The sequence below is a fragment of the Hyperoodon ampullatus genome (genome assembly GCF_949752795.1).
Source record: "Hyperoodon ampullatus genome assembly, chromosome: 4".
Classification (NCBI taxonomy): Eukaryota; Metazoa; Chordata; class Mammalia; order Artiodactyla; family Ziphiidae; genus Hyperoodon; species Hyperoodon ampullatus.
The window spans coordinates 6644080-6666833 of record NC_136917.1 but is presented as its reverse complement, the minus strand read 5'-3'; the positions used below and the strand labels follow the sequence as shown (position 1 = coordinate 6666833).

Sequence of the window (22754 nt, the reverse complement as noted above, 5' to 3'; positions counted from 1 at the left end):
TGCAGTTTTTGTAATTTATTTCAAACTTTATGAACCAAGAACAATTTTTCTGAAACCACTCCAGAGGTTTAGATATACACAGACCTTATATTAATACATCACATACACATTTATGCACTCCATTTTGTGACCAATGCATTTTGTTCCTTAATATTTTTTTCAAAGAACTTAGTAAAAGGAAACCAAGTGGAATGCAAACCTGGAGGAATTTGTACAGTGTGTCCTAGAATGAATGCTTGAGATTGATAGGAAAGGACACCTGGTAAGACCTTTGACATATATCTGAGTCATGTCTTCGATAAAGGAGTTTCCCTTAAACCTCTGAGACACTAATGACATTGGCAGCCTCAAAACAGACCTACGATCCATATCTGTGTCATTACACTGCCCAGAGTATTAATAGGAAGACTCTAAATCCATGTTACCATGAATTCTTAACCTTTATATTCTTTGCATAACTTTGCTGTCTAGATGAAGAAGAGATGACTTTCTTAGTATTGTAATTTCATTGTAATTTAAATATTGCTATTAAATTTCAACAAATGCTCTGGAGTAAGTGCAGCATAAGTTATAGTTGGGAGTCATAGATTCTATCCTTGGTTTCCTATGTGACTTTGAACAATAATTTATTTCCTTGCTTCACTTGTTTTACTCTGAGATCAGTATTTTGTTTTGGCTTCATTAGTCTTTGTTTAACTAAATAAGATAGGTTGGTTATCTTACTCAAGGATTATTTAAATAAGTGTGTAATGCCTTGCACTATTTACTCTTATTGTCATAAATACTGTATTATTAAGTGCTAACTTCTCCCTGAGTAGAAATTTATTAGTAAAACCAATGAACTGGTATACAAAAAAAAAAAAAAATACATTTTAACTATAGAAAATTAGGGTTTAAGTTTAAATTCACAGTCAAAAAAAACGCACACTATCATCTATCTCATTCACCTTTTATCCTAGAGTTGGGGGTAATCTAACACAAAATAGTGGATCAATATGTAATATTCCAAAATCAATGTTTAGAGCAATAGATTCAGAGATATTCTACTTGAATTCAATGCAAACATACCTATGCCTAATGAAACAGAGATGCAGAATTTGGGCTGGAAGAGATGATATTACCCCCCTTTTTCCCTTGTAAAATCAAATCATACATGGAAAAGATTGATTGTCAAGTAAACGTAACATTTATTTCATGACATTATGAGAAGTTTGAATCTGCCTTCTACTACGTATGGGTATGTACATGGAATGACCGTGGAAAATTGAATTAATATTGAGCAATATACTAAAAATAGGATGTCATTACACTACGTGCTTCCATCCTTATTACTTTAACATGTAGAGGGAAGCAATACTTTAATAGTAAATGTTTAATATTGTTCTGTAAAATAAAAACACAATAATGCTACCCACCTCCCAATCCTGGTCTCAGGCGATTGTCATAACCATCTAGGAGTCGGTCCAAAATCCTAGTGAAGACAGTGGTGTTGTCTTTAAGTTCATCTTGTAATGAGGGTTGTCCATAGCTGAAAAAAATGTAAAGGGAGGCAATATCTAAATTATACATTTCTACTAAAACCTTTTTCCAAATAAAACCTTCTGCAATTTTCCAACTTCCTTTCTATTGAATCTTAATTTGAAAATTTCTTCTGGTAAAGTAAAAAAAGTCATAGTTTAATTCTTACCATTTTTTCATATTTGTTCTCATAGATGACATGCTCTTTATTCTAATATTTCTAACTATGGAAGGAAAATTACAGGAAATGAGTTGTGTCTTTACATTTATAATTCTCAGAGTGTATACAATGTTGTAACGAATGTTTTCTCTGGGCAAGCAAGAACATTAATGCACTTTAGTAAAAAACCTAAATCTGGGAAACCTCTTCCCAAATTAAAAAAATTTATTTCTGAGCTACCAAAATACTTAATAGCTTTGTTTTCATTTAATTTAACATGTAGCATAATCCTAAGATTTCATCTACCAACGACCGTCCCTTTATCCACTTCATATATATCTATGTTTTGTGTTTTTGATGTTCTTTCTGGTATTTAGATGAGAAAAATAGATAAAACTTGTTTCTTAGGATAATTACATGTTCACATCAGTGTGTAATTTCCATTCTTCTTAAGGTTTATGAACCAATTTTTATAATTTTGTCTATTCAAACCTCTAATTAATTGAATTTTGTCATTTCTGGTCTTAGAAGTAAAAGATACCTTGGAAAAGATATGGTCCAGTATTCTTAATTTATGGTTTTACTAAACTAATGCAGGATTAGCATTTTAAGAAAACACAGCCATTTGTAGAGTTTGAACTAGAATCCAGCTTTCTTTAACTTTTAGTCTAAAACTTTATTTTCATTTTTCTATATCAGAGTAATTGTTCCTATTTAAGTCTTTCTATGTGAAGGTCTAGTTTTTATCCCTTACCAGTCATTACTAGTCTTTGAATTTTGACCAAATAATGACTGCAGTTCACATATTATGTATTTATTACATCAATCACATTATTATCTATGCTCCTTAAATCATATTTTATGTAATGATTAGAATGACACCTCCAAAATCCTTTGAGAGAAGAGTATTCTATCTTAGGAGGGATCACACTTACTGCTATATTTCAATGATAGCTCTGACCTTGAGCAAAAAAAAAAAAAAAAAGAATATAGAGTGTGAACTAAAAAACTGACACAAAAATATCACTTTCATACTTTCAATTTAATATGCTTTTGGCATCTCTCTTGTGTGTTTATATTACTGATCAATCTAAGAAAAATAATAACATTTGAAACCAGGGTTCACTGATTTGACAGAAGCAAGAAATATAATCAAAGTATCAATTCAAAAACAAACACTATTGTTTGGGTAATAATGTTATACTGGCAAAATGCAAAACTTTTCTGATAAAATTTTAATTTAATAAGCTATTATAACTAAAAGTTATTCATGCTATGAAATATATGAAATGTACCTCTATGAAACAGTTCTCCATTCTCCTAAATTCAACATTAATACTGTGCAGATTGAGGGTTTACTCTCCTTTGGCAGAATTAAAGATCTTACTAGTTTTTGAAATCAAATTTTCAACGAGCGCTGTGTCTTTCAGGATGTCTTGCTAGCAGATGACAGCAGTAAAGCAAAAATAGTTTTCTGAATACAATTATTTATAAAAACTCATTATCACAAAACCTACTGCCATGCATGCATCTTTCAAGGATACTGGAAGGTCATCTTGATAAAGGTGGAAAAGAAATGCTAACACACTTTGAGTTGTGACGAGAGCCTGACCAAGTAGTCTAAGGAAGAACCACTAAAATAAGAAGGGAGAAAATGATGAGATGGGGTGACATGACAGAGCAAATTAGATTGTTAATATGATTCCCAAAATATGGGGTGATCTACTACCTTTACCTGCATTCTCTTTGTTTTCATAGCTTATGTCAAATTCAGGAAATGCTTTTATCCCCCTGGTTTTATTTTATAAATGTTGGACTCACCAGTTGTTTGCATTGGAATACAAATGCCAAAAGAGACTTTTCCCTCCCTCCCAGAGAACCAGTTCTGCTTTGCCAATTGGAATGATAATCTTTCTTTTATGTGATTTTCTTAATCAGGTTATGCTTCATATTTAATTCTAATTTACTATGTAATTGTCAGACAATGACCCTAGGATAAAGATCAAGATTATTTATTTGCTATTAAACACTCATGCCAATGTAATGTTTCCTAAACTGAATATATAATTTGTAGAGAAATGTCAGTTACAGTACGTGATTTTGATTCCATACGAACCACTATAAAATAAAACATTGTGCACTAACTCCATCTACAGGTCATTACAATAGCAACACTTCATATAATTTTTCAAGAGCAGTGAAGAACATTTAACTCCTCAGATTAAGAGTATCTGGCAATAATGCATTTTCTGTTCATCTGGAGGTGTATTTACCATACACAATAACAAACAATAAAAATAGACAACTTCTCAATTTAAAAAATCCTCCTTAGTCTGTATCTTTCCAGTCTATTCCATCTCTCTGCCTTAACTCATAAGGGTTCACTTTTCATTACATTATGGAGAATCTTAGATTTTTGTAATATGTCTAAGACTTTCTTTGGGGCCACAGGAGTGGACTACACAAAAAAATATAAAAGCAGATAAAGGAGAATCTGAAATATTTGGTCATTTATATCTTTGCTAGTATAATATGTCTATACATTTGATGGGATCATTAGCAAATATTTTGAATATGGTTAATCATATGATTACATTTTATCTCATAACTTGTCTCCACAGTAGTTAAACTTAAATAGATAAGTTCAGTTTTATCTAACGTTCTTAAATATGTGTCTAGTATATTCTACTTCTATTGGTTACATAAATAACAGTCTCAAAACATAATGCACATGCATTTATAAAAACTTATGACTTTCAAATTACAAATATTATTCTAACCGTTCCACTTCCACATAGTTAGAAGTTACTCTATGATCTTTGCAACTGCTTAGAAATGTTCTTGTTGGAAAATCAACTCACATAGTATGCTGACATTAATTGGGGTAACTTTTTCTGTGAATTAGGAAACCACATGTTTTGTTCAGTTACAACTGAGCAGTGAAAAGTTCAATTAAGAATTAAATGTTGAATTAATACATTCCGTAACAGAAGCGTGTTAAGCGTATTCTAACCAACATGCAAATAAGTTGATTATTTTTTCGTATTGTTCTTTGTTATTAGCTGGAATTTTATCGCAGTTAAGTTTTTTGAATTCCCTTAGTCATGAATTCATCCAAGGACAATTTTCTTCCCCCTGAAAGAATAAATGAAAAGTTACAGAAATTCTCATGCATATTTAAAATAAAGGGTCCCCACCTTCTTCCAGTCAATGTGCTCAGAAGGAGGGTCCAGCCCCAAATGTAGTCAGAGAGACCCGGACTTTTCTTCATTGCGGGCTTGTGCAGCTGAAAAGTAGAACAAGTAGAGATCAATGTCTCTTGCAAGAAACATCAGGTTATAACCACTAGGGCTGACTGAGGCAGTTCAGATAAACACTTTGAAGTCAGGAAATGACCTCACTGGGATATGACACCTCATTGGAAGCAATGGAAACCTGGACCATCCATTCTCCACTTTCACTTCCATTTCTCCATTCAGAAATATCAGTGTCTAAATTTCTCCTGTAAAAGAATACAAGTTGAAATTCTCTCAGGTGACAATATTGCTCAACATAAAAGCTGTGAGTAGTTTTTTATCTAGGTTTTATATTTACAATGTAGTTTGAATTACTCTCTTCTTGTTATCATCTGAAAATTTTGACCTTTCTTATTTGAGTTCCCACAACTGAACTGTGCACTGAAAATTTTCAGCTGGTGTCTACAACAGGGAGAGCATGTTTGGAGGCTGTGATGGGGTAGGTTAATATGCTTTGATGACTGAATTCATCTTTGGATTCTGGATGCACCTTGATTTCAGAAGCAACTGCTATTTATCTTTTTTTTTTTTAAAGAATAAAATCATAGGAAACACTCAGTTGAATGCCGAAATCATGCTTGTAATTCTCTGCCTGTGATTGCCTCGTTAAATATGCTCGCTAATGCTTCTGTGAGGCTAAAGGACACACTTTATAGTCAAGCCATGTGCTGATCTCTCACATACAAACCACACTCACATAAATGCACACAAGCATGCCCACACATGTCTTTTAAGCCCTCTCAGATTCTGCCAGGTTGCTGCTAGAAAATGTTTCATCTAAAACAGATGGAAGCTGGAGTGCTTTGCTTTGCATGAAAAAGGGAATCTTTTTTCCCTCTTAGGTAAAGTACAATCAATCACCCTCTGATTGTTGAATTTAGACTTGGTAGTGGGATGTTGGAGGAATGGAGGGGCATGGAAAGCTTAGAGAATTTTTAAAATTATAATCTATTTGTGTAATTACTTCTTAAAAATCAGAGCACTACCTAGTGAAAGAGCAGACATGGTAACACTATTTGAATGTGCTATAACTGATTCCAGTCATAATATGAGAAATGTTCAAGGTAAAATTTGTTAGCACTTCCCTGAATCTGTACTCCTTAGCAGGGTCAGTGATTAATGGATTGCAAGTCTTTTAAAGCATATTTTTCATTAGGCACTCTATAGTTTAATGTGGTATGCCTTTAAATACATCTACACAAATGCTTTCCGCACTCTCCAGGATCATTTATATCAGTAAAAACCATTCCAAACAGGCATGTAAGCAATGAAACATAATTAAAGTGTTTAGAGTGAAATGGTCTAGACCTAGAGGTAAGAACTGTGAGCTTCATAGTTTTTCCCTAATTTAGCGACTGCTTTTGACGGAGATGAGTTGAATATGACAAGAAATATTGGGTAAATATCCTTATGTTAAAATATTGCACCTAAATTGCATAATTATAATTCACCCTTTTATTAACCTTCAACATCCGTTATGAAGGAAAAACAACTTCTCGTACCCTTTTAATATCTGTTGGTCTTTATAAAAAAGGGTAATTCCCAAAGGGGTAAATGAAACAAAACAAAACCCCAAAGCAAGATACCATGGCTTTTTGTCCCCCTCTGACATTTTGAAAAGAGAAAAACAAACCCATCATGGCACTTGAGTTGTTGAGTAAGAAAGTTTCTTGCAAATGCAAACCTAATAGTTTAAAAGAAACGCTAAGCTGTCTCCTTACCCCTTTCCACCTTCAACCTCGCCCCATCAAACACACACTCTGAACACCCATATCTATGCCACCCACAGCAAATGATAACTTGAGTTTTTCGTGTTCGGAATGAGAGAGACCCCTACACCAGACGGCATAGCAGCAGCGTCCACAGGAAAGGAGAAAAGAAGCATTTTTGCAGCCAGAAAGACAGAGTGCCTTCCCTACGATGGAACGTTGAGACAGGTTTTCTATCCCAGCGTCTTAACTTTAGACGATGCACCCAACGCCTCTTCCCACCTCACCCCAGCTCCCTCTTGCAAACAAACAAACAGACAAAAAAGACCAAAACAACATGTCACCACCCACCCCGCGGAATACATTAAAATCTGCCTAAGAAAGAGGCAAAGAAAAAAAGAGAGACGGAGAAGATAATAATAATAATAATAATGCTCCTAGATCGCTGCGGTTTTCACCCTGAAAGAAAAACATTCGTTCTTTCTACCTGCTGCGGGATCAGGCTCTTGTCCTGTTCCCTCCTTCTCTTTTTTCTATTGCATTCCTGTCACTCCAGCAAGGAAAAGGCACGTTCAAAGCTTGTGTGTGGCGGTCCGATGCCGCACTTACCTCGGGCCCCCTCCGGGCAGAGGATCGCTCAAGACCCGAGAAAAGTCTGCGAGAGAAAATCGTGGAGAGCTGGGAGCCAGCGCGAGTCCGCTCGCGAGTCCCGGCGCGCCGGCAGCGCAGGGGCGTCCTCGCTCTGCCGCTCACTCACTCGCTCTGAGCGGTCAGAGCCATCATGGACTCTGCGTGCTCCTTTGCTGAAGATTTCACACCCAAATTTGCTTCCCAGTATCCAATCTGCAGCTATACAACAAAAGATTTTTCTTTACCAAGACAGTAGTAATACGTCCCAGGGCAAACCGGATGTGAAATAGGCGGTGACTTCATGCCAGAGAGATTTTATTTTAGAAAGGAAGGTGGTACCAGCCTCTGGATCTGGAGACCAATCCGCCCATTTTTTATAGGCAGCACAATTTAACTTGCACCGCTCTGGCCCTAATCCCCTTCTCTCTAGCTGCAGACTCAAATCCTTCTACAATCTGCTGCAAGCTTTCCTTTTTGGGGGGGGAGTAGACATGGGGGAGGGAAGAGTAGAAAGGGTTTCTAGAGACACAGGGACGATACTCAGAATCTTCTCACACTTTCAATTTATGAACCCCCTATTTTAAGGCGTGCCTATTAAAAATACAACTGATGAGTATAACTATTCCACCTTTGATCAAATATTTAACCACTGCATGCATATGAACGGACGCAAGCTATGAGACAGGGAGATGCAGGATTCCACATGTGGAAAGCGCACTCTCCTTTCGCCTGTCTCCCTCACACGCACTCCCACACACGTCTGAGTCCCTGTGTCTTGCAGAGTCACGAATGATGAGGGCTGGTAGGGAAGAGTTCTGGCCGGTGGGGAATTGGCCACCGGGTTGAGAGAGTCCTCCGCACTTTCACAGGTTGTGAGCGCTCTCCACCGGCCCTCAGTCTGCAGCTTAGAGGACAGCAAGAACGCGCTCCGGAACCGGGTTTTTCATCTTTGGAGGCAACTGTTTGTTTATGTCATGATGGAGAAAACACGACCTCCTTTAAATATGAATTGTGCTGGGTTCCTAGGACGAGGAGTATTTAACTTTAAATAAATCGCCCAGATCATTTTCTAGGTTTGAGAGTCATATCTGCATTTCCGGAATCATTCCCTTGCCTATAACTCCATCATCCTCGGGATTAGGAAAATGAGAGGAGGGGGACCAGAGATGAACAGAAAGCCTCTTAGAAGTCAGGTCAAGACCCACATCTACTTTTTTCCCCTCTTTCCTCTTCTGTTACCCTCCCTGGTGGCTCTTCACCCACGAATAATTATACACTGAGGGAAGGAGGGTGTGTTTCTACATCAGTCTAACTAAATTTCCAAGGAATCAGGGACGACTGTAGTTCTCTCCTCAGATTTTGTGAATGGGTGTTTGTAGCAGAGAGATGGGTGCTGTGTTCCTGGGAGCGCTTACTGAAATGACCTGAGGCTCTGGGAATTGTCCCTTTAGCACTTTCCCCTGGACTAGGTAGCAGGTGCTGAAAAGAAAAGACGGGGTGCCTCCGTGCAGTGCTTCTGGTGAATAAGGGCTGAACTTTGGTGAGCTCCCTAGTCATTTTCCGTGGATTTCTACCAGAGGAGACATTTCAGATAGGGTCAGATCTTGGCTAAGGGAAGAAAAAAATCCAAATGGCCAGTCCATACCACTCATGCGTTTTTGATTCTACAAGTATTCGTTGACTTTGTGCTGCAATGCAGTCAGCTTACATGAATAAACCTTAAGACAGGTGAATGAAATAATAAGGAATATATCATTGAAGACCACATTTAGAATTGGGCTTGTTTCTTCTGAGTTTTGAAAGGGAAGTGTCATTGGGAAGTTATTTTAGAAATAAATCTTCAAGGAAGGGAGATTTGAAGATCATTTTATAATATTCTTGTTTAGTCGCCTACTCTATTCAGACACAACAAATGTATTTTTAAAAATAAATTTATTTATTTGTTTTTATATTTGGCTGTGTTGGGTCTTTATTGCTGTGTGCGGGCTTTCTCTAGTTGAGGCGAGCGGGGGCTACTCTTCGTTGTGGTGCGCTGGCTTCTCATTGTCGTGGCTTCTCTTGTGGAGCAGGGCTTTAGGTGCGCAGGCTGCAGTAGTTGTGGCTCGTGGGGTCAGTAGTTGTGGCTCGTGGGGTCAGTAGTTGTGGCACCCGGGCTTAGTTGCTCCGGGGCATGTGGAATCTTCCCGGACCAGGGCTTGAACCCATGTCCCCTGCACTGGCAGGCAGATTCCCAACCGCTGTGCCACCAGGGAAGCCCATGTAATGTATTCTTAACGATAGCCATTGAAGGAACATCAGAGCTTCCTTATGTGACATTACCCAATTTTTATTTATTTATGTGCTTATCCATTAATTTACTTATTTATTGAGCAGTTCTGAGAATAAAGCTCACATTGGTAAGGTTTTGAAACCCTGAGTTAATTAGAAAACATTATTTTCTTACCTGGCAATATAAAATGCAATTCCATAGTTTTGATTCAACAAAGACTAATAGTCCTAAAAGTGACCTTTTAGGCATTTTTTTTCCTCCTGACTAAATTGTCACAGCTCATTTTACTTCCCTTTACAAATTGAGCATGACTTTATATCCTATACCTAATGACATACAACCAAATCACTCTACTCATTGTTTTTTCGAGCACAATCGCTGAAACTTTATCATTTGAACAATAATCTCTGAAAACAATGCCAGTCACATCTTACTTGAGACTAAAAGTGTTATGTGACTATCCAACAGGATACAATTGCACAGCACTTCCATACATTTTAAAACAAATGAATATTTATAAATAGTTCTGGGTTTATCTTAAAACTATGGTACAAATATGGAAATGGAAATTCCATATTCTGCTTCTCTATTTAAGATACAATATTCACAAGGTAGTTTTTGCTAGATGATGTATATATAATTTGTTTTGGGACATGTATGTTTTTAATAAATAAATTTAATAAATAAATTGCAGGTGTTTAAAATATTGTAATTTGACTATTCCAAAAACAGCAATTGCAAATCTAAATTATGAGTATGCTTATTATTTTCCATCTAAGGTATCATTAACATATGCACATAACACTAGGGAATAAACCATAAGAAATTAATGGCAAGGAAATCACTTTTTTATATTGTCTTATTAAATTGACTTTTTATATAATTGTTGAAATTCTTGATAAATCTCTTCAAGGTAAGTGTGCATCTGATTGAATTAAGTTCTTGAAATCACAATAACCATGATGTTTAATATTCTTAAAATATTTACTGAGTGCCAAGTAATGTGCTAACAATTTGAATAAATCATTCCATTTAATTCTCAAAACAAGTCTGTGATAGTCTTATATCCCTGTTTTACAAATCACTCAATAATTTGTGGATTAGAGAGAGCGAGAGATTTGGTCAAGGTTACACAGCAAGTGAGTGTTTATGCTAGAATGCAAACTCGGATCTTCTGACTTCAAAGCTTATTCTCTTAACCATGTTTCTACATTACTTTATTTCCTTACTATGGGGTTGTGAGCTCATGTTAAGATCTGTTTTATTCATCTTATATCTATGTTCGACTATCTTAATAGCAGTCACATAAAACCTACCTCTGAGTATTTAAAAAATGTATTTATTCATGATGAGATTCTTCCATTTGATGATCTAGTGCATCCAACTGCAACAGGGTGTCAGGCTAACTTTAGTATTTTGGAGTTTCCTGCTGTTTTCCTTCAGTCTCATGAGGCCAATTTTGAAGGCCCTTTGAACAATCACTAGTTTTGGGCAGAAGGAATTTGAGGCCAAACCTAGGACCAGGGATCCTGGGGAGGCCTAACAGCTCTATTTCCAGTGTTGCAGACTGGTACATTTTGCTTTTTCTGTCAATTTTAAATGGCAGGAAGCCCTGACCTAATTGAAGAAGTGTACTGATTCTTTTCAACAGAAATGTTTTTACTTCATCCAACTAAATGTGAACCAAATGAGGGAAAAATAGCAAGCATGTTCTCATTAATTCAGTGTGGCTTTTTAACGTTTACAAAATAATTTGAGATGAGGGAGAAGAGATAAGTAAAATGATAAAATACCAAATAAGCTTCAGCTGAAATCTAGGATAAAGTGGTCTTTTTAAATGTGTTTGCATGGCTGAGATATATACACTGAAAATATATTTTAATGTTAACATTTTAATGGTTATCAATCTGTAACAAGAAATGTACACGTGGCAGTTAAATATGATTTCACCATTTATGTATATATATATATATATATATATATATATATATATATATATATATTTGGATATTTATATGGAATATTTTCACCCACTAAACTAGCTCCCCTTTTTCTAATTTCCCTGTATATAATACACACCATCTTGTTAATGAACTATACACGTGTCCAGAGGGCTAGCCCTTCTCTTATAATTGATATTGAACTAATAGTTCAGTTCATAAAAAGAAAAGAACTGTGATAAGTAATAGAGTAATTTTTGTTCCTTAAGCGAGACTTCTTTGTCATCAGGCTAGTTAGACAAATTCTTTTTCCCAGGCTGGAAGGCTAGTTTGACATCTCAGCATAGTGAGAGACTTGGTGAATACAGTAAAAAGAAAACCAAACTTTTATCATACTTAAGTCATAAATGTTTGACATTCTAAAGGAATGTAGAGATTGTTTGTTCCAAGCTCTTTGACAAATCCAAAAGATTATGTAATTTCCCCCAAGATTTTTGCAGAAGAAGAACCCAGGTTAGGATGGCACCGTGAGTTCTCATACATGGATATAGATCTGAAGTCACTGACCCCTAATAGATGTGTGACCATTGGTATGTTACTCAACTTTTCTGAATCTCATTTTCTGAAGTTTTAAAATGAGGTACTATTATTAGCTGGTTGTGGCATAATATGGGAAAACAAATGTGAATCACATAGTCCTCTTGCATAGCACCTAGTAGGTATCCAGTGAATGCCAGTTTCCTTCTCTCTTTTTAATCTCAACACAAATTCATTATTTATCAAACATTTTAGTGCATTATCTACAGCATGTTCATATAACTCGCAATACTTATTATTTTATACACATTTTCCATAAGCTTTAACTGAACCATAAAATTCTCAGTTATCAGACAAGCTACTATGGCAAGCTAGCTCACATGCCACCTTAAATCCTAGGCGCATATTCTTAATTCTAAGGTATTCCAAGAAAAAGAATGCTTCTCGCTACCCCTGCCCTAGGCATAGAGTATTTTATACACAATCCAAACCATACATCTCAGTTGTTCTTATTTTTCTAACTCTCTGTTAAAAACTTCTGACTTCCCACTCTATGCATCCATTCTCCTCTCATATTCTTTGATCATTTTTGCTATCATTACTCTGAACTCTTTCTCGGGTAGATTGCCTGTCTCCCCATCACTTAGTTCTTTTTTTTTTTTTTAATTAATTAATTAATTAGTTTATTTATTTTTAGCTGCATTGGGTCTTCGTTGCTGTGCGTGGGCCGGGGCTACTCTTCATTGCGGTGCTGGCTTCTCATTGTGGCGGCTTCTCTTGTTACGGAGCACGGGCTCTAGAGCACGGGCTCAGTAGTTGTGGCTCGTGGGCTTCAGAGCGCAGGCTCAGTAGTTGTGGTGCACGGGCTTAGTTGCTCCACGGCATGTGGGATCTTCCCGGACTAGGGCTCGAACCTGTGTCCCCTTCATTGGCAGGCAGACTCTTAATCACTGCGCCAACAGAAAAGTCTCTCACTTAGTTCTTCTTCTGGGGTTTTATCTTATTCCTTCATCTGGAACATGTTCCTCTGCCACCTCATGTTTTCTAAGTTGCTATTTGTATTTTTATGTCTGTGGTAGGTTAGTTATGTTTCTCGGCCTTGGAGAAGTAGCCCTCTATAGGAGGCGTTCTATGAGTCCCAGCAGTCACCCAAGCTATATGCTCTGGGGGTTCCCCCTAAGAGGGCTGCACGAGTCCTTCTATTGTGGTGGCTAACTATGTGGGCTGTCTGGTAGGCTTGGGTGGCCCCTAGTCTGGTTGGTTGCCAGGCCCTGCCTTGTGTGGCTGCTGTTTAGTGGGGCCTGGTCACAAGGGGGCCGGTTGAGGAACCCTAGGATTCCCAGGGCTAGTGCTGGCTCACTGGTGGGCAGAGTCAGGGTCCTGAAGACTCAGGCTGTTGCACACCCAGTGGCAGGTGAAGTCAGGTCCTGGGGTTAGTGCCAGTCTACTTGCAGGCAGAGCTGGTTCCTGGAGTCTGTCTGCAGGGCTCAGGGATCCCAGAGCTCGATTCAGATAATTGGTGGTGGGAGATGGTTCTCGTACAGTTGGGTAAGGGGTAGGGGGTGTCCCGAAGGTTGCGTTGGTCTGATCATGGGCAAAGCCAGGGCCCAGGTGGTCCCAGGGTAGGGTCTGACCTGGGTTGCTGATCCTAGTTTTCTTGCTTCTGGTGGGTGAGGCTGCTTTAGAGGTTTGTGCGGGCTTCCGGGTGGGAGGGGCCGGTGTCTGCCCCCTGGTGGGTGGAGCCGGGCCCTGGCCCTCACGTGGGCTGGGCCGTGTCTAGGGGGCGACTGTGGAGACAGCGGGGGGTTCTTCAGGCTTTAAGCAGCCTGCCTGCTGGTGGGGAGGGCTCTGTTCCCGCGTTACTTGTTTGGCCCCGAGGCTTCCCAGCTCCGGCACCTGTAGGCTGTTGAGTGGGACCAGGTGCGGTATCCGCGCTAACGAGGCAAACACGCAGCCGCCATGTTCACGTGGATGAACGGCCCCAGGGTGAGGGACAGCCACCCCGCCTCTCCAGGGGACTCTCCAAGACCAGCAGGTAGGTCTGGCCCAGGCTCCTATCAAATTACTGCTTTTGCCCTGGGATTTTATGTGTGCCTTTAAGAGTGAAGTCTCTGTTTCCCTCAGTCCTGTGGGCTCCGGCAATGAAGCCCCGCTGGCCTTCAAAGCCAAACGCTCTGGGAGTTCGCCTTCCCGGCGCTGGAGCCCCGGGCTGGGGAGCCTGACATGGGGCTCAGAACTCTCACTCCTGTGGGAGAACTTCTGCAATATAATTATTCTCCAGCGCGTGTGTCGCCCGCCTGGGGGGCGGGGGATGGGATTTGATTACTTTGCGAGTCTGCTCCTCCTACCTTCTCATTGTGGTTCCTTCTTTATGTTGGAGAAGGTCTTTTCTGGTAGGTTCCAGTCTTTTTCATTGATGGTTGTTCTGCAGATAGTTGTGATTTTGGTGTGCTTGTGAGAGGAGGTGAGCTCAGAGTCTTTCCCCATCATCCTGGCTGCTCTCCCCCAAACCAGAAAGATTTGAAGAGAATATGGTCCAAGATAGAACCGACCACACACACTTTGCAATCACGGGCTACTACAGTCAGCCGTAGTTTTGCCCAAAGGTACAGTTTACAGCATTATTTTTCCACAAGATTTAAGAAGGACCCAGTCAATAACCATCAGGAAGAAAATACACATGTGAGAGTCAGATTCTATTTAATAGTCATATAAGTAGGACACTATCCAGTTTTCTTCTGTGGCAGTTTTCAGTTATCAGCAACTCATGTGTAATTTAGGTTCCCCATTTTCTTTCAGTCTTTTCTTTGCATAGATGTCAATCCCATCAATCCAAGCAGGAAACTGCAGTTTTATTCAAAGTTAAGAGGAATAATAGTATGCTGATCGTTGAAAGAAATTATTTTCAAATACCATATAAATATCAATAATTTCTAAAACTTTGAACAAGTATTTTGGACTCTATAGATTCCATTTGCAACTTGAAGATTGCAATGTAAGCCAGGAGGGAGGTAAGGAAACAAACATAGTTTGTTAAAATACTGTCACAACCCTAGATTCGATATTTTTAAATGTTATATCCCATGTGACTTGCTTGAGGAAACATGCATTCTCTATTTTTATGGCAAAATTAAGGCATTCGCGATGTCTATGTGTTTCCTTCAGTAAGCTTTGAGCGTGTGCATGTGTGCACATGGTCTGTGTAATGTCCTATAAACCATTAGTATGTTCATATATTCCTATTTTTCTTTAAGATAAACATAATGAATAGATAATCAGTATCATTTATTAAGTGTCTAGCATGCAGCATGGAAAAATAAAGTTCTGAGTCAGGAATCAATTTTCAGATATTAGTTATCAGAAATAATAAAAAACATTAGACATGTTGGTGCCAAGAAACTGCATTTAGTTTATGCAGAATCTTCTGGCAGGATTAGGATATGCCTAGTTTGGAATATTCAAAGATTTTAATGTGTCCTCATTATGCTGTTTGATCACCTGTGTTTACATATTTGTTTGAAATAGTAAAACACAAAAAGTGACATGAACATTAAAGCAGCATTTAAAAAATCATTCATCATGCCCCGAATGGCCATAGGATTTGTGGAAAGGATATGAAATGGAAGGATTTACTAGAACAAAGATCAAGAATTAAGACACTAATGCCCCATCTGTTCAATAGCTCCCAATTCTTGATGTTTATAATAATTGTGTTCTGTACAATGAAATGAAAACGAGTCTGTAGATATGAACTCATTTTTATTAGGTTGTTAATAAATGTATCCAAATGTAACTTATGTCCTTGTATTAAATGTAGAAAATAGAACTAATTAGACTTTTTTTTAATTAGACTTTTTTTTCTATCGTTTACAACTAAAGAATCTCAACCTAACCCATTTCCGTTTTGCTTATAATAACATTCACCAAGCTTCTTCTAAGAGAATATTTCAAAAACTCCTTTAATTATATGTATTCTTATAATATAATATATATTCAGTTATATATATTGTATTATACATATATTCAACTATATATATTCAATTATATGTATGTATATACACATGTATACATATGAGCTTGGGCAGTGGTAGGGAGGAACTAAAGAGTTTTAAAAGAGAATGATAAACACTTTTGAGTAATTGTATTTATGAAACAAAAAACCCATGCAAATCTTGTAAATGTAGGCTGTTCACCATGAGAACTAGATACTTGGCCTAGTGAGCATTACTCTTGATGAGTAAAAAGATACATCAGAAACCATATAGTCCAATACCAACTTAAAGATTCAAGATGACAAATGAAGAAATATTTATTTGTCCTACACTTCAACTGCTTATAAAGATGACAGCTCCTAATTGCCTTTGAAAGAGGTCAAAGTGCGATTCTGAAAGCAGTTGAGTGGGCTTACTGTTTGTCACTACTCATATTCAGTTTAGAATTTCAACATAAAGTAGACCTTTCATAAATTTCATTTAAGGAGATGAGAGAATGGGCTCCACAATACTATTCTCTCCCCTCACAGTAGAGATTATCGCCTATTTAATAGCTATAATATACAAGACACTGTACTAATTTCTCCACCCTCAACATAATTTTTGCAACTGCATTTTCACAATAATGCTGTTTACAGATAGAGAACCTAGGTTCAAAACGAATAAGGGACTTTCCCACAGAGACCTGGGGTATAAATCAGAGCCTGGATTTGAACCGAGGCATAGATTTTGTGGCTTCCAAAGTTTCATAATTATAAGGCAATGAAGGTAGTTCCCTTCTGTGTAGCCTGGGGGTAGAACTGTCATGAGAGACTGATGAAAATATTTCTGATCACAAATGTTTGTGACAGTGAAATGTAGTTCTTATGAAGTAAAATGTTTAAATGTTTGGTATAGAGAAGCAGAATAATATATTTAAGAAAGTGGAATTTGGAGTCAGACATTTTCCTTCCCTGTCAATGACTTACTGTTCGGTCACCTAACTTCTCTAAACTTCAGTTTCTTTATTTGTATTGTATTAATGATTAATAACTTTATTTTACATGGAACATTCATGATATAATACCTACAAAATATTTTCAACAAGTAGTAGTTGTACTTAACACAGTCTTTGCAATGTAATAATCTGTGATAACATATGACTTTTCCAGTAACTTAGTTTTTCAAATATTGAAATTAAGGTTTTACACATGGCAAACAATTAAGTTGAAGCTTTGCAGTTGAACCAATACAGCCAAAGTGTGTCAAATACCAGATTGACCATTCAGGCTTTTTCCTCATATAGTTGGAGGCTGTAGTAAGAAACCATTGGCCTTTGCAAGGAAAGTGAATTCATTATTTCAGAGAAATTAGACTCAGTAGGTGGTAGGACATGAGACATAAAATGCTTAAGGCTGAAGCATCTGCAAGACTCAGCCATAACCCCACAACAGGAGATGAAAAATTCTTCCCCATCCAACTTCTGCTCAACTATTTTGCCAGTAAGACAATGTACGTTTAGTGAAAATATAAGATGGCTTAATATTGAAATTAGATGAAACGGAATACAAAATAAATGGGATGAAAATTAATGAATAAAAGGTTGAGGAAAATTATCTATTCTTGCTATGTTTTACTCTTTTCTGATAACTGGAGTAGATGCTGCTGAAGTAGGAAGCAGTTCAGAAACTCTAGAAGGAAACATTGAAGGACAAGCCATTTATTATGGATTCAGCAAATTCTGAAATTGAAAAGCAACCTTTACTAGACAAATAAGGAATCAGGGAAAACTCTTATGGAGATCTATTTTTATACCATGCTTTTTCTTTTATTTATGTGTGTGGGAATCTTTTAGCAGGGAAGTTCATTCCTTGATGAACCAAGCAAATCATATCGATGTTCTGAAATTCAAGTTAAACACAAATATCAACTATTATAGAATTTAAAATCATGCAAAACATTTTGTTTTGTTTCACAATTTTCAACAGATCCATCTGAATTAAAAGGGTGCTTATATTTCTTCTAAATGAGCCAAGTGGTATAAAGCCAGAACTTAGAAACAGTGTCTGAAAAGCAACTTACTAGACAGATGTTCTGTTCTTATCCTTCATTATTAGTTTGGTGAACCAGGTTAAAATACTACAGTTACACTTTAGGTGACCTTGAGAGACTCCATACCTCTAGGAAAACTAGCTATTTCAGGGATTGAACTGTCCTAAGTTAGTCTGACAGCCATATGTTTAAATCATGATTTCATTGCCTAGAGAAATTTTTGTCAGGCTCCCAAGCAAGTCAGTGAATTCAGAACTGCCCTGTGGCATTGGAAGAACAGGGCTGGGGAAGGTCAGTCAGGGTTCAGAAACCTTTGTCAAAGGCTTAAGGAGGATGCAAATACAAGCCCTGTTCTCAGAGCAGCATCTATAGCCCATATATATGCTCATGGGAGGCCCCATAAATTATGAAAAAAATTCCATTACAAACTGTGCCCTCCTCCCCTCACATTTCTCCAAATCAGTTTATAACTTGGCCCTGAGCAATATATAAGAGCAAAGGAAAATAAAAAATAAAAACAGGAGACAGGCTAATACCTTCCTTGAGAAGAGCTTGTGAGGTACCAGGAAAATGTAAGAGGAAAAAAACCCAAACATTTTAGGACTAAATTTGTTTAAACCTTACAGTAACTCCTCTACTATAATGCAAGGATACAGGTAGAGAAAGTGTTTGTAAAATTTGAAAATGTAGCCCTTTCAAATATCATTCTTACTCTGAAGTTGCTAAAATCCCTTCTCTTTTGAAACATTGATTAAGACATAAAGATAGGTAACATCTTCAGAGCTCAGCACATCAAATATATGGAAAAATAAAATTTTATATAAAAATTTAAAAAATGACACCTGGACAATATTAAGTAGTGATTTGTTCATGTCATTTTTATTTGAAGAGGCCTCAGTAACCACCCTTTTTACAAATCATAATTTCTATTTAGTTTCCAAATTCAAATTTGAGGTTTCTTTATTTAACAGCATACTCTGTTGAAGGACACACCTGCTTAGGACTACTAGTTCCATTTTCTCATGCCCATTTGCAGAATTCAATCTATATATATTACTGCCTTGGACTTTCTAGAGTTTATTTCATATAAAATCTTCACAAATGTACTAAATAGTTAGATTATTTTTAGAACTGGTGAAGTCAATTCACAAGTTCTTCTGAAGGGGTATATGTGAACAAAATCATCAAGAATTTTTTTGGGGAGAAAAAGTCTAGGCATAGAGATTGTTCTACCACATAGAAAAATATACACGAAAAGCTATAGTAAATAAACTCAAAATTTCTGGCCCAGAAACAGATTCATGCACATATGAGAAATTTTATATGAAAAGGTAGTATTCCTAATCAGTGAAATAATTTATTATTTAATACATGAACAGGATTATGAATCATACATTAAAATCAAACAAAAACCTTTAAATTAGATTTACACCTCCAACTGTAAATAAAAATGGATTCCTGGTGAAGGAAGGAATCTACAAATCCTCTATATCAATTAAATCAATAATAAAAGATAAACAACTCAGAAAAATGAGTACGGAAGATGAAATGGTACATCAGTATGGAGATTCTGCTAATAGAAACATGAGAGCAGATATTTTTTTTTTTTTTTTTTTTTTTATTTTTTGCTTTATCACAAATTTAATCAGTTATATGTATACATATGTTCCCATATCCCCTCCCTTTTGCGTCTCCCTCCCACCCTCCCTATCCCACCCCTCCAGGCGGTCACAAAGCACCGAGCTGATCTCCCTGTGCTATGCGGCTGCTTCCCACTAGCTATCTACCTTACGTTTGGTAGTGTATATATGTCCATGCCGCTCTTTCACTTTGTCACAGCTTACCCTTCCCCCTCCCCATATCCTCAAGTCCATTCTCTAGTAGGTCTGTGTCTTTATTCCTGTCTTACCCCTATGTTCTTCATGACCTTTTTTTTTCTTAAATTCCATATATATGTGTCAGCATACAGTATTTGTCTTTCTCTTTCTGACTTACTTCACTCTGTATGACAGACTCTAGGTCCATCCACCTCATTACAAATAGTTCAATTTCATTTCTTTTTATGGCTGAGTAATATTCCATTGTATGTATGTGCCACATCTTCTTTACCCATTCATCCAATGATGGACACTTAGGTTGTTTCCATCTCCGGGCTATTGTAAATAGGGCTGCTATGAACATTTTGGTACATGTCTCTTTTTGAATTATGGTTTTCTCAGGGTATATGCCCAGTAGTGGGATTGCAGGGTCATATGGTAGTTCTATTTGTAGTTTTTTAAGGAACCTCCATACCGTTCTCCATAGTGGCTGTACCAATTCACATTCCCACCAGCAGTGCAAGAGTGTTCCCTTTTTTCCACACCCTCTCCAGCATTTATTGTTTCTAGATTTTTTGATGATGGCCATTCTGACTGGTGTGAGATGATATCTCATTGTAGTTTTGATTTGCATTTCTCTAATTAGTAAAGATGTTGAGCATCCTTTCATGTGTTTGTTGGCAGTCTGTATATCTTCTGTGGAGAAATGTCTATTTAGGTCTTCTGCCCATTTTTGGATTGGGTTGTTTGTTTTTTTGTTATTGAGCTGCATGAGCTGCTTATAAATTTTGGAGATTAATCCTTTGTCAGTTGCTTCATTTGCAAATATTTTCTCCCATTCTGAGGGTTGTCTTTTGGTCTTGTTTATGGTTTCCTTTGCTGTGCAAAAGCTTTTAAGTTTCATTAGGTCCCATGTGTTTATTTTTGTCTTTATTTCCATTTCTCTAGGAGGTGGGTCAAAAAGGATCTTGCTGTGATTTATGTCATAGAGTGTTCTGCCTATGTTGTCCTCTAAGAGTTTGATAGTGTCTGGCCTTACATTTAGGTCTTTAATCCATTTTGAGCTTATTTTTGTGTATGGTGTTAGGGAGTGATCGAATCTCATACTTTTACATGTCCCTGTCCAGTTTTCCCAACACCACTTATTTTCTTTTTTTTTTTTTTTTTTTGCGGTACGCGGGCCTCTCACTGTTGTGGCCTCTCCCATTTTGGAGCACAGGCTCTGGACGCGCAGGCTCAGCGGCCATGGCTCACTGGCCCAGCCGCTCCGCAGCATGTGGGATCTTCCCGGACCAGGGCACGAACCCGTGTCCCCTGCATCGGCAGGTGGACTCTCAACCACTGCGCCACCAGGGAAGCCCCAAACACCACTTATTGAAGAGACTGTCCTTTCTCCACTGTACATTCCTGCCTCCTTTATCAAAGATAAGGTGACCATATGTCCGTGGGTTTATCTCTGGGCTTTCTATCCTGTTCCATTGATCTATCTTTCTGTTTCTGTGCCAGTACCATACTGTCTTGATTACTGCAGCTTTGTAGTATAGTCTGAAGTCAGGGAGCCTGATTCCTCCAGCTCCATTTTTCGTTCTCAAGATTGCTTTGGCTATTCGGGGTCTTTTGTGTTTCCATACAAATTGTGAAATTTTTTGTTCTAGTTCTGTGAAAAATGCCAGTGGTATTTTGATAGGGATTGCATTGAATCTGTAGATTGCTTTGGGTAGTAGAGTCATTTTCACAATGTTGATTCTTCCAATCCAAGAACATGGTACATCTCTCCATCTATTTGTATCATCTTTAATTTCTTTCATCAGTGTCTTATAATTTTCTGCATACAGGTCTTTTGTCTCCTTAGGTAGGTTTATTCCTAGATATTTTATTCTTTTTGTTGCAATGGTAAATGGGAGTGTTTCCTTGATTTCACTTTCAGATTTTTCATCATTAGTATATAGGAATGCCAGAGATTTCTGTGCATTAATTTTGTATCCTGCAACTTTACCAAATTCATTGATTAGCTCTAGTAGTTTTCTGGTAGCATCTTTAGGATTCTCTATGTATAGTATCATGTCATCTGCAAACAGTGACAGCTTTACTTCTTCTTTTCCAATTTGGATTCCTTTTATTTGCTTTTCTTCTCTGATTGCTGTGGCTAAAACTTCCAAAACTATGTTGAATAAGAGTGGTGAGAGTGGGCAACCTTGTCTTGTTCCTGATCTTAGTGGAAATGGTTTCAGTTTTTCACCATTGAGGACGATGCTGGCTGTGGGTTTGTCATATATGGCCTTTATTATGTTGAGGAAAGTTCCCTCTATGCCTACTTTCTGCAGGGTTTTTATCATGAATGGGTGTTGAATTTTGTCGAAAGCTTTCTCTGCATCTATTGAGATGATCATATGGTTTTTCTCCTTCAATTTGTTAATATGGTGTATCACGTTGATTGATTTGCGTATATTGAAGAATCCTTGCATTCCTGGGATAAACCCCACTTGATCATGGTGTATGATCCTTTTAATGTGCTGTTGGATTCTGTTTGCTAGTATTTTGTTGAGGATTTTTGCATCTATGTTCATCAGTGATATTGGCCTGTAGTTTTCTTTCTTTGTGACATCCTTGTCTGGTTTTGGTATCAAGGTGATGGTGGCCTCGTAGAATGAGTTTGGGAGTGTTCCTCCCTCTGCTATATTTTGGAAGAGTTTGAGAAGGATAGGCGTTAGCTCTTCTCTAAATGCTTGATAGAATTCGCCTGTGAAGCCATCTGGTCCTGGGCTTTTGTTTGTTGGAAGATTTTTTATCACAGTTTCAATTTCAGTGCTTGTGATTGGTCTGTTCATATGTTCTATTTCTTCCTGATTCAGTCT

The 22754-nt window shown here is 37.5% G+C and overlaps 1 protein-coding gene across 1 annotated transcript in view; it reads right to left on the bottom strand.

Moving 5' to 3' along the window:
• GABRA1 (gamma-aminobutyric acid type A receptor subunit alpha1) overlaps positions 1-4949 on the bottom strand; it is a gene marked incomplete at both ends in the record, with an annotated part of 55628 nt that extends 50679 nt beyond the window's left edge. The window contains 2 exons of the mRNA XM_079702169.1: positions 1416-1528; positions 4876-4949. Of these exons, the coding sequence (XP_079558295.1) occupies positions 1416-1528; positions 4876-4949 (187 nt within the window). The remainder of the gene's footprint in view (positions 1-1415; positions 1529-4875) is intronic.
• Between the last annotated feature and the right edge of the window lie 17805 nt (positions 4950-22754).